At 35.2% G+C, this 14,063-nt stretch overlaps 1 protein-coding gene across 15 annotated transcripts in view; it reads right to left on the reverse strand.

Moving 5' to 3' along the window:
* LOC106873190 (kinesin-like protein KIF21A) overlaps positions 1 to 14,063 on the reverse strand; it is a 194,750-nt gene that overhangs the window by 64,490 nt on the left and 116,197 nt on the right. For 8 of the 15 annotated variants that reach the window (XM_052969483.2, XM_089355269.1, XM_052969488.2 and 5 more), the window contains exons 17-19: positions 10,260 to 10,298; positions 2,104 to 2,304; positions 804 to 1,003 (exon numbers count right to left, since the gene is read on the reverse strand). In XM_052969483.2, the coding sequence (XP_052825443.1) occupies positions 804 to 1,003; positions 2,104 to 2,304; positions 10,260 to 10,298 (440 nt within the window). The remainder of the gene's footprint in view (positions 1 to 803; positions 1,004 to 2,103; positions 2,305 to 10,259; positions 10,299 to 14,063) is intronic. The other 7 variants (XM_052969489.2, XM_089355273.1, XM_089355278.1 and 4 more) reach the window with 1 other exon arrangement.

The following is a 14,063-nucleotide window of genomic DNA, read 5'->3' on the forward strand; positions in this document are numbered from 1 at the left end:
AGGAATCAAATCCATGGCTTCCACAATCATGAGTGCAACACCCCCAACCATAAGGCCATATACCTTCGTTATATGTGAATAAACAGTAATACATATATTACAACAATAAAAAATATATAAAAAATCTAGTCCAATATAGAAATTAGCATCTTCAATTCACTGAAAAGTCAATAATAGAAATGTAGCAGAATTAAATATAATAAATTAGGATTTTAATAACTTCTTTTATTCTTTTCCTCTTTTACTTGTTTCAGTCATTTGACTGCAGCCATGCTGGAGCACCACCTCTAGTCGAACACATCGACCCCAGGACTTACTCTTTGTAAGCCTAGAAATTATTCTATTGGTCTCTTGCCGAACCGTTAAGTTACAGGGGCATAAACACACCAATATCAGTTGTCAAGTGATGGTGGTGGGGGACAAACACAGATACACACACACACACACATATATACTATGAGCTTCTTTCAGTTTCCATCTACCAAATTCACTCTCAAGGCTTTGGTCAGCCCAAGGCTGTAATAGAAGACACTTGCCCAAGGTGCCACACAGAGGGACTGAACACGGAACCATGTGGTTGGGAAGTAAGCTTCTTACCACACAGCCACACTGCTGCTATCGAGATGGTTACAGCACCTAGATTGCCCAAGCGGTCACCCATCTAGGAACTCACTAGGCTTGATGTTGCTTAACATCAGTGATCGGACAAGAACCAGTGTATTCAATGTGATATGGCCGTAAGTATATACTCTTTTTAAATCCATCTCATCAATAGTCAAATTAGAATGAATTACAAATTTTACCTTGATACGTTTCATCTCCTGAAGTTCATGCTGGTATGTTTTGAGCTGCTTCTCATGAACAGCTTGATTCCGGATTAGTTTTGCATGCTCCTTTTTAGCTTCTTGTAATTTCTTCAGTTCCTGCTGAAGAGTATTCAGTTTTTGTTGGTACTTTTCATTCACATTCTTTACTTTATCCTTCTTATCTGCTTCAACTTTTTCTGGTGGAATAAAAAAAAAAAAATGTAAGAACGACAAGGTTTTTATGATATGAAGAGGAATTCTTCATTTGTCAACACAAGATTTTCTCAAAAACAATATTTTACTTTTTTTACCAAATCCGGACTATTAGCTTACAAGATGATTGTCTATATCCTGCTATTATAAAAGCAAGTAAATACCAAATATAGACAGAATAATTCACTATAGTAAAGAACAAGAGGATCACTGAATAATTTATGAGTGTTATAATCTTGCTAGGTTCAAATCCTACATTGGGCCTGAAATAAGCAATAAGAAACTATTCCAGTGTTGTTTTTTTTGGGGTTTTTTTTTCAACCAAAAAATATCTTGAAAATGTGGGTGATTATATGGAGTCATTTGACCAGCTAGAAACCAAATTCCCCTCAAATCACATACCACTACTTTAACCCCTTGCAAACAGATTTAGTACTGATAGTCTGTGCTGTGTACTGGTATTGTTGTTGTTGGCACTCCGTCGAGGGTTCCAGTTGATCTGATCAACGGAACAGCCTGCTCGTGAAATTAACATGCAAGTGGCCGAGCACTCCACAGACACGTGTACCCTTAACGTAGTTCTCGGGGATATTCAGCGTGACACAGTGTGACAAGGCTAACCCTTTGAATTACAGGCACAACAGAAACAGGAAGTATGAGTGAGAGAAAGTTGTGGTGAAAGAGTACAGCAGGGTTCGCAACCATCCCCTGCTGGAGCCTCGTGGAGCCTTAGGTGTTTTCGCTCAATAAACACTCACAACGCCGGGTCTTTGAATCGAAACCGCGATCCTATGATTGCGAGTCCGCTGCCCTAACCACTGGGCCATTGCACCTCCATGTACTGGTATTAGGCCTTTCAGTAACTACATAATTTTTCATACATGGAATTTTACAGTGTATTTACAGATTCTTCTGTGTGGTATATTTGAAATCACAAAGAACTGATGTAGACAGTGCACAATATATGACCTGACATTACTACCACCGATACCATCTCTCCATCAGCCCTGCAAGAAATACAAAGCTAAACGAAATGACATTAAATGTCCATAAAAGAACTGAAACATTAGTATAAAACATTTACCAATATTAGAGATTATTTTGTCTCTTTCTACTTCTGTTTCTCGTATCTTTTGTTGAAGTTGCTGCACCTTCTGTTCATAATGGGTTTTCATTGCATTCAGTTTATTTTGATTTTTCTCCAGTGCTTCAATCAAACGTTCCTTCAATGTCATTTCACAAGTCAGCTCAGCCAGATTTTCATGGACATTATCAGATCCCATACCTTAAATTGAAACATACGCTACAATTAGATACAGAAATATTAAAGTGTGTCTGTGTGTGTGTGTGTGTGTGCATTATATCTCTAGATAAAACATCTAGAGTGCATCAGTTTCTGTGAGTGGTGAATTTATCAAAGAGCAAATTATTTTTATCCATTCAATTCCTATTAGAATTAAAAATCTAAAATGACAACATGTAGATATTATGTTACAGTTAATTACTGCTAAAAGCCAGCTGCTCAAAAAAATAGAAATAAAAAAAAAGTCACTGCAACACAATATAACATCACTTATAAATGAAAGTCAAAGGATGACCTCTTTCTAAAGAGGTTCAGTGGGAACAATGCAGACAACTGACAAATAGAAAAGTACTTGACTGCATTTCTAATTCACAATTTTGTAAAACTAATCTTTTACTGTTAATGTGAACCATTTTCAAGTTTGTTAAAAACTAATCTTTTACTGTTAATGTGAACCATTTTCAAGTTTGTTAATAAAAACCTAGTAAAAGCAAACATCATTTTTAACAAAATATTTTGCTCTGATCATTTAGAGAGGAGAAAAGTTAACTTTATATCCAAGATAAGTACCAAACCAAACCTTTCCTAATTGTACAAGTTCCAGATTTTTACAACACAAAGCTGTTCACCCTCCAGGGAATAACGTCAAGATTACAATGTAAAATAATAAATAAAATACTACCCTGCTGCCAAACATAGAATACAACTCAAATGTTTCACTGTAAATTGATATGAGGAATGGCTTCTGAAATATTCAAACTATTCAATCTAAAAAAAGAATTGACACCTAAATTTTGCAGAACTTCCATTAAGTTATAGTAATGCTGACATTAAATTATGATTCTTGATAGACAGAAGACTTAACATTTGCAAGAGACCAGTATACTCAGTGGAATACTGGTATGTTTTTTCCCCCCAAACATTACATAAAATTCTTAATCCCTTTAACACCAACCAACATGAGACCGCTCCTGGTACTACGATACAAGCTTCCTTTTTAAAAAATGATCTAAATTAAAACAGTTCCATCAAAATTTCATGCTAATTTATGTTCCAAACACCAGCCTAATAATGACAAAGTTATTTTACTAAATTCATTATTTTGAAAATCAATTTAAACAGTGGTTATGCATTCCAACAGAAATATGGTAACAAAATTGTTTAACATTGGTAGTTTGTATTTTTTAACCATTCTGCAACTCACTCAACAGAGACTGCTTCTGATTTTCTGAGGCAAAGCCTAAATGGTTCAGATTAAACTAAAACTCTCAATCACAATTTTATTTAAATCTCTGGCTAAGTTTATATACCAAACACAAAGGAAAATTATTTTACTTAATTCATCTGAATAAGTGATTAATTTCAAAGTAAATAAAACATAAGTGCTACATTTCATTATAAAAATGATAGAAAAGGGTTATAGAGTCAGCAATTTGTACTGTTTCACTAGCACATTTTTTTGTACTAATCAGATCAGTTCTCAATAGTTCACTGCATAATGTTGAAAGAAGTAAGTCTTTTTATGAGTAAATGTAATAAATATGTTAACACCATAGCTTGATTTCAAACAATTATATCAACACTACTTCTAATGTATCTGCTTGTTCAGACTACAAGAAATAGCAGACAAATCTCATACAAAAACCACATCCTACTATCTTAAAAAAGATGAGGACACAATGGATAATGTAGTCTTAGATGCAGTAATGCTGAAGTCAAAGTAAAACGGGATTGTCACTAATGGACTAGGCCTTTTACCAAAGATGCTCCTCTTGAGATGATGCATGGTTAAAAAAAAATAGATAAGTAAATAATGTATAAAAAGTGGAATGTCTATCCATTAGAAACTTCAGATCACCAATTATTCAATCAATATTATACACACAGAAATAAGTGCCAAAAATCGGGAGACATACACATTAAGATATAAAACTGTACACACACACACACACACACACACACACACACACACACACACACACACACACACACACACACACACACACACACACACACACACACACACACACACACACACACACACACACACACACACACACACACACACACACACACACACACACACACACACACACACACACACACACACACACACACACACACACACACACACACACACACACACACACACACACACACACACACACACACACACACACACACACACACACACACACACACACACACACACACACACACACACACACACACACACACACACACACACACACACACACACACACACACACACACACACACACACACACACACACACACACACACACACACACACACACACACACACACACACACACACACACACACACACACACACACACACACACACACACACACACACACACACACACACACACACACACACACACACACACACACACACACACACACACACACACACACACACACACACACACACACACACACACACACACACACACACACACACACACACACACACACACACACACACACACACACACACACACACACACACACACACACACACACACACACACACACACACACACACACACACACACACACACACACACACACACACACACACACACACACACACACACACACACACACACACACACACACACACACACACACACACACACACACACACACACACACACACACACACACACACACACACACACACACACACACACACACACACACACACACACACACACACACACACACACACACACACACACACACACACACACACACACACACACACACACACACACACACACACACACACACACACACACACACACACACACACACACACGTATATGCAATAAAACAATGGCAAAATGTTTAACATTCAGAACATTATAAAGCAGGAGTAAATATTGAAAAAAAAATAAAACATTAAAAAAAAGCAAAATAAATTAATAAAAATAAAGCCAACAACAATAATCAAACCAGATTTTGATATTTGATATTTTTAGGGAAAACCCATGCAAAGTTAGAGTATTTTGATACAACATGGCTTCGTTGTTTTTCTATTAATCTAAAAAACTATGCGATAAGCTGGGTTTTCAATATATGTATTAAAAAAAAAGACGAATTGTATTACACCAGTTCTGTACATTTGTTTGGTTACTATATCTTAGTGTAATACTATTACATAATGCTGTTTTCAGCAACTTAGGTTCTTTGCCAAAAAGATATCTAACATTTCTTAATGTGGAGATGGTTTTTAACACCATGCTCCATGGTTTGGTAGTTGCAGAGAAAACTGGGAGCTTGTGATACCTGTGCAAGCCATGTAAATACTTTGTCAGCATAATGATACAAACAATTTCAGTGAGGATTTCAGTATATTTGCTGGCATCCATCAGGACTGTTCTCATCTCCATCCTGTTTATTTTACTTCTCCAGGCCAAAGCAGGTGATTTCAAGAATGGCCGTACATGAGAACTCTTGTAGGCTATTTATTTCTTACAGCCAAATCAGCTCTTAACACTGAACTGTTGGGCCAGAATTGAGAGGCTTACAAATTTAGTAAAGATCGAGGTTTAGTTATCAGAAAAGAACTACTGACAGTTAAGTGGTCAAGTCTGATATGTAGTATAGAGTTCCTATCTGCCCTTTAACTATCCAAAGCAAACAATGAATACTCTGAAGATGTATCCAATAGGTTTACGGACAAACTGACAAAGTATGACTTCATACGATAGATACATGAAAGTAGTTGCCAATAAAAAACCCCAAGAATTACACTTAATTGCTCAGAAACCTCTTTTAGAAGTAGTCAATAGTTTCTGTTACGTAGGTGATTTAACTGACAGTGGAGGAAGATATTTTAAAAACAGTAATCAGAACAAGAACAGGGTGGAGAAGTTCAAGGAGCCACTGTCTTTGTTGACAACAAAGGGCCTCTCTGTGTGTGAAAGGCACACTGTATGATATTTGCATATAAAATGTGATATTGCATGCTGGTGAGGATATGGATGCTGAAAGTGGAGGATATGTGAAGGCTGGAAAGAAATAAGACGAGCATTCCTGCTACAAGTGTGCATCAATAATAATGCAGTAAGAGAAAAACTGGGTATCTGAGATATTTCTAGAATGTACAGGAGTGGAGACTGCAATGGTTTGGAGATGTGATGCATGAGTCATAGATGGGTGAGAAAGTAGAAACCAACAAAAGAAAAGACTGAAGATGTGAGTAAGAATGGATGGGGCTAGTCTCAGGATGCTACAGCACAAGAGGATGCTACAGCACAAAAAATAAAGGATGGAAACAAGTAGAAAATCAAAATGTTGAAAAAGTGTAGTAAAAATTGTTTGCCAACATAATATGGCAGTCCTGGTTTAGGACTAATGTTGCTGTAATTTAGCCCCAGGAGACATCGTCACCAGATGGCTATACGACATGATCTGTGTCCTTACATTTTCAAACAAGGGAATCTAGCATCATCACTCAGCTCAAAACAATATCTGTGTATCGCGATTTCTGGGTTATTTCCCTTCATCAGCACAGAATAACTGTTCAGCTAGAGGGGGCGCTGCCAAATTCCCATTTGAAATATATAGTTTTCAAAGTGACAACTAGTCCCTGATTTATAAATTAAAAATTTACTATTTTCTAATCTCACAATGTGAGATATTCAGCAACAGCACTATGTAGTAAAGATTGTTTGCCAACATAATATGGCAGTCCTGGTTTAGGACTGCCATATTATGTTGGCAAACAATCTTTACTACAAAGTGCTGTTGCTGAATATCTCACGTTGTGAGATTAGAAAATAGTAATTTTCCAGTTGAAAAAGTGGTGAAACCAATCCATCTAACCTTTAGTAAAACAGACATTAAATTGATTATAATGTATTTTAGTGTGTGGTGTTTGGAATAGTTACATTTTCATGTTCCAGATCCAAAAAGATTTTAGTTTCTACCTCAGGGTCACAACATATTCTAATATTTCTATAAATTATTCTTTTTGCTTTCATCTAGCACTTCATAAAGGCAGAGACTTTCTATCACTTTATATCATATTAAAAATCAACTGTGATTACAAAGGAAACACAGATGGAATGACACTGAAATGTGTTTTAATATTCTGGATATTAGTTCTTGTAATTAGGTAGAAAGTTGTTTGGCATGATTAAAAATATCTGAACAAAAGTCCAGTATCATTTGCATTAATTCACCTTTTACATATTGTCTTTATCTTTTCAGTCATTTGACTGTGGCCATACAGGGACACTGCCTTAAAGAATCTTTAGCCGAATGTATCAACCCCAGTATTTATTTTCTAAAACCTGGTACTTATTTTATCAATCTCTTTTGCCAAACTGTTGAACATTTTTCTCAAGCTTTAATGAAATTTCATAGAAAAATGAAGTCGTAAAACATTGACGTTACTAATGATTCAGAAAACCATGGAAGTCACTTCTAATAACATGGTAATTTTCATTGAGAATTCAAGTTTGCTACCAGAATTTTCTTGCTACAAGAACTTCCTCATTACACAAGGATATGCAAATTAATTTAGTTTTCTTATTTTATTTTACTTATTGATAAGGCACAAGACCATTGTGTGTGGAAGGAAGAAGGCATAAATAAATGCAATGATCACAATGCATCACTGGTTTGTATCAACCCCTGGGAAAGCAGATTCATCTTCCTTCAGAGCAGAGAAAAGAATCAGGAAGTTGAGACAGGATTGTGGAGATGGCAGAGCATAGGAGAGAAACAAAAAATAACAACGGAACCAAAGTATTTGGACTTGAAACACAAACAGTCTAAACTGTACAAACTAATAAGTGAGCATATACCTAATAGACATAGGAGTCAAATTATTTCCTATCATCTTAAAGGAATGACACAAGAATAATAGAGTTCTAGATATACCAGAAATAATAAGCTGGGCTGAGCAAGCCAATGAGGAACTTGGTAGTTGCTGGACACACTATGAATAACACACATTTTAAAAAAGAAATCAATATTGAGTCATGTAATCCTAGACACTTGCCTTTATGTCATTTTGATTTAATCAGTAGATCAAAATGGTCATGGCGTTTTTATCAAAGGTGTGAATCAGACCTCATATAGCTCTAACAATTACGAGTCAGATCAGATGCTGCAACACTTCTATCAATTCACAGCATTAACTGATTCTTTCATCATCGTTTAACGTCCGTTTTCCATGCTGGCATGGGTTGGACGGTTTGGCTGAGGTCTGGAGAGCCAGCAGCTGCACCAGGCTCCAATCTGATCTGGCAATGTTTCTACAGCTGGATGCCGTTCCTAATGCCAACCACTCCAAGAGTGTAGTGGGTGCAGTCCAACAGTAGCTTTTTAATAACAGTAACAGGATGTCTTTGAAATTCATCATATTTTAAATGTACTTTACATCCATTAAACATTACAAACTTCAAGTTATTTACAATATAATAGGCTTGAAAAGAACACATGATTGAAACAGCTGGTAAGCATATTCTAATCAACATTTTTTCTTCACCATCCAATGGACTCAATAGCAAAAAGAACATATTCTAGGTGTTAATTTTTCTTCCATTTTATACCTTTATGTTACTGTTCATGTCTACCCCTTAGGGAGGGAGGGAGGGAGGGAGGAAGGAAGAAGGGAGGAGGGAAGGAGGAAAGGAGGGAGGGAGGAAGATAGATAGATAGATAGAACAAATATGAAAAGAGAAGACTTAATGAGAATTCAATAAAACATACAAACACATGTGCACAAAGTATGCTTGTAGACAGTTGCACATTTATGTCTGCAAAGATGTTTCTTTCTCCTCACTTCTCTTTTTCTCTCTCTCACACACACACACACAAACAGATGGGTATGTTTTATAAAGCCAATTATATTAGCAAGCAAACAATATCCCTTCTATTAAATTTTGAGTCATGTTTTTAAAATGTTTAAACAGTTAAAGGTTAGCATTACATATGCAGGTATCATTTAAAAACATTTTGTGATAGCTTAAATACAAAACCTGCTCGAACAATTCGGATCCAGAAAGAGTTATAGAGAGTGGAATTGTGAAGGGTATTTATATGCTCAGGAGCTTAACTGAACTTTTGAAAAGCCTTCTTAAAGCCCATTTTACAAAAACAATAGTCTGAAGTTCAAGTGCCTCATTGGCAAACCGAGTTTTTGGATGGTATTAGAAAGACAGATTGACCAAACAATTAAATCTTTTAGTAATTAATACAACCATAAATTTAAAATTTATAATCTGAGAAAGCAAAATAGAAGTAGCTGAATTTTGTACTATTGAGGGTCTTTCAAGGAATGCATTGATAGATGTTGATAATGTAGCACAAAATGGGGACTTCAAATCAAAAAGCAAATTCTTTGCGGCTGCTCTCTACTGGAGGAATTTTACATTGATGTAAATAAAGCACAACAAAACTCAAAGATAAACACCACTAAGGCTGGATATTGTTTAAATCAAATATGCAGACATAAAAGCTGATGGTGATGATGATGTGTGATGAGAAAAATTATAAACCACTCCATATCAAACTTCAAAATATATTTTTTAGATGTCGAGACAAATGCACACAGGTTTAATAGCTGTAACAGATAAAGCTAAAATAAGATAGGAGTACATAAATGGGAGCAAAACTGAAAAGAAATCATGCTGTGGAGGAAAAATAAATCCGACTGTTTAGTAATTTTAATTAAAACTGTTCCGCATTGAACAATTTTAAGCAATTAATACAAATAAATTGTAAAAAAACATAAGCCATATCTTCAACAGAAAAAATACACCTGCACATATCAGATGATGGACTGCAGTGCAAATATGTTTGGGTGAAACATATCTGCAAATAAACCATGAAATAAACACGAAGCATGCAGAAACTGTTGGTAAGAGACACACATCTCAAAACCAAGTTACCTGTGAAGCTCCATAAAGTGTACAGAGAAGCTGTGAGAGCTGGGGAGAAGAGAAACAATTGCAAGAGTATTTAAGAATATTCTATTAATCATTTGAAAATGATGTATTCCATATCAAAATAATTTAAATAGTTGGCATACATTGATTTTAAATTTTGGCACAAGGCCAGTAATTTCAGGGGAGGGGTTTAGTCGATTACATTGACCCCAGTGCTCAACTGGTACTTATTTTATCAACCCCAAAAGGATGAAAGGCAAAGTCAACCTCGGCAGGAAAATAATTGGTATATATTAAAACAACATTATAGTAGATATTCCCTCAATATAGAGATGATTATAATAATTAAGAATGACTGAACAACCATGTTATTGATATAAGAAACCGTTTAAAAAAAACGTCAATTGAAATTTATAATATATGACTACTGTTCAAAAAAATCATGCTTGCAAAAATTTTCAGGTAAAAATATAAAAATAAAATTATATATAGGAGAGAGAGAATAAATCTTTAATGAGTCATCAAAATGCTTTCATTTATATAAATTATCACCATAACATAATTGTCAAGAGCAATCAAAAGGTGCCACTGATAACCATAATCTCAACATAATTCTGAAATACCGATTTTAATCTGAGCAGTCTAATTAACTTATTTTGCTACTGTTACAAAAATAAATCTGAAAAAAATAACATGATGAACAGATTTCCAAAGCATTTGAATAAGTGAATGTGTATGTATGTGAGTATGAATGTGTGTGTGTGTGTGTGTGTGTGTGTGTGTGTGTGTAGAGAGAGAGAGAGAGAGAGAGAGAGAGAGAGAGAGAGAGAGAGAGAGAGAGAGAGAGAGAGATAGATAAATAGATAGATATTTCAAAGCTCAAAGAATACTTGATACTATAATGATTAAAAAAAAACAAAAAAAAACAACCATTTTAAAATTTATAAGGAAAAACAAATTGAAATATTTGTTGACAAATAGTGAAAGTGATCAACAGAAACTTGAAAAAAAGAAAAGAAAAAAAAACACAATCACACATGCAAAACTCATTTCAAATATATTTAAACTCCACTATTGAAAGCAATAATACATAAGTAAAATTACATAAATTTGATAGACTACTTAATCCTTTAGCTGGATGTTGTTGCCATAGAGGTAGTATTATTTATCCAAACTAATCATGGTCATATTAAGATATCTTTTGACTCCTTTAAACCATTGGTTCTTGACTGGGTTCATATGACCCTTGGGGTTCATATTAAATTTTGTTCTTAAAATATTTTGTGTATTGTGTATAAGCAATTTATTGCATGTAAATTTTTTTTTTTATACAATTCCTAATAATAGTCAGATTATTTTTATATACATCAAATGGCTATGGAGATCCAGTTGAGCACTGCTTCAAACAATTTAAAATGCCATTTTCGCTCATTTTACAATTTTCTAATACACATATATCAAACACTGTTACTGCTATAACTGGTAAAGGAGGTAAATTAAAAAACATCTTATTTGCCTGTGTTATATTATGTGTGTGAGCGATAATTACTTATATTTAATGATGGTGTTGCTAGTGACAAGGGAGAAAGCGGATTTGGTTGGTGTTACTTTAAGTCTGTTGTTTTGGGGCCAAGTCATAGAATTTTGTTGTTGATGCTAATTTATCTATTGCTTTACTGCTAGTTTTGAAATTAATGCCACATACAAATCTTTACCAGCTTACTGTTTTTCTATTTACTTATTTCCTTGTTTACAAGCTGGTATCAAAAAGTTCCCAGACTAGTTCTGTAGCATGCCAGCAAATGGCAATAGACAGTTGTGTGCTCAGTGTAAGCTAGTAGTGACCTTCATGAGGCAGTGTGCCACATGACGTAGCTGTGTTTACTTCACAAGTTATGAAATTTGTGTTTTAGTGATTACATGTATGCTGTTGTCTACAGTTTTTGTCATAGACAGAAAGTTGGAACAAAGAGCCAACGTGAAATTTTGCATTAAACTTGGGAAGTCTGCTAGAGACATTGAGCATGCCTTGGTAAGCTTATGGTGACAAGGCAATGGGCTGTATGCAACATTTCGAAGACAATGAGTGATCTGGAAAACTTGCCAAGTATCACCCACAGAAATGTGAAGAAAATTCATCAGCTTGTGCATGAGGGTTGTCGAAGAACAATCAACGACATTGCTGATGTCGATCTGTTTTATGGGTCGATGCAGGCAATCCTAACACCTGGACTCTTCGTGACATCAATGCACCTTGTCACAAAGCTCTCTTCACTCATGAGTTTCCTGCCAAAAACATGGTATTGCTTCCACACCTGCCCTGTTCACCAGATTTAGCGCCTGCAGACTTCCATCTCTTCCACAAGATGAAAATGCAGCTCGAAGGTTGCCATTTTAACAGCATTGTTGAAATAAGAGCGAATTGCAGAAGTTTCTTGCCTTGCTTACAGAAAACGACTTCCAGGCCGGATTCCAAAAGTGGCAGGAATGCTGAGACCAGTGTATTGATGCGCAAGATGACTATTTCGAAGGAGTTGATGTTAAAACTTAGGTAAATAAGTTATCTTTTATTAAACATAACTAGTCCAGGCACCTTTTGATACCAGTTTCTGGGTTGTATGATATTGGTTATTTCTGATATATAACTTCAATTATATTTTGTTATGATGAGATGAATCTATAACTATTTGGTTGAATGTATTTACTGCAATGTCTATGTTATGACTGTGGTACTATAGAATTCTGGAAAATCTGGATTCTGTTTCTCAGTGGAACTCATGAAGTTCATAAAAGCATTGTTGCTTCTTATATTAGCATATAAATGCATTTCAAAGGGAATTGGTAGGCAAACCAAAGAAAGGTAAGGGTGACTGTAAAAGGGTTGTAGAGCATGTGGGGAGAAGGTGGTGTTATCTAGGAAAGTGCTGTAGAAGATGGTGTTGATGTGGATTATTATGGATACAATGTGAAATTAATTGTGATGATATTATGTTACTGTGTATTATCTGAACACAATCTGAAAGCTAAGTGTCAAGGGCACTGAAGTATCTAACAATGGTATTTGTGAAAATATTAGTGCTACAATTGGGGTGTGTAACGTAGTAAGACAGTTGCTAAAGGTGTTGTTGTGTACGTAAGAGAGAGAGAGTGTGTGTGTGAGTGTGTGTGTGTGTGTGTGTGTGTTTCTTGAGTCTGGTTCTATTTTGAAAGTCTGTATTTCAAGAGTGGTTTTGTGAAATCTTTGTACCAGGACATCAGTGCAGTTTTAACTATTAAAATGAAATTGCCTTAATATTTGGTTTTGGTTTCTAAACTGTATTTATTTTTACTGCTGAGCTATATAAGCCATAAGCCATTTAGTGCACAGCAATATAATCCAGTGCAATTACTTATTGAGAATCAATAAAAGCAAAAAAAAAAAAAAAAATTTCTGTTCAATCCATCACTTTTAATTTCCAATAACTAATATTGCTTCCAAATTTTGGCACAGGGTCAGCATGTTTGGGGCAGGGAGTCAATTACATTGACCCCCCCCCCCCCCCAGTGCTTAGCAGGTACTTATTTTATCAACACCAAAAGGATAAAAAGTAAAGTTGGCCATGGCAGAATTTGAACTCAGAACGATATAAAGACAGACAAAATGCTGCGAAGCATTTTGTCTGGCATGTTAACGATTCTACCAGCTTAATGCCTAACTAATATTAATATTGACCTTACTTATCAAAATTCCTGAAGATCTAAATTAATTTAACATTTAACCCTTTAGCTGGTGTAATGCTTAGTTATTCACATTGTTTTGAATCAATC

Source organism: Octopus bimaculoides, chromosome 7, assembly GCF_046866305.1.
Source record: "Octopus bimaculoides isolate indiv1 chromosome 7, ASM4686630v1, whole genome shotgun sequence".
NCBI lineage: Eukaryota > Metazoa > Mollusca > Cephalopoda > Octopoda > Octopodidae > Octopus > Octopus bimaculoides.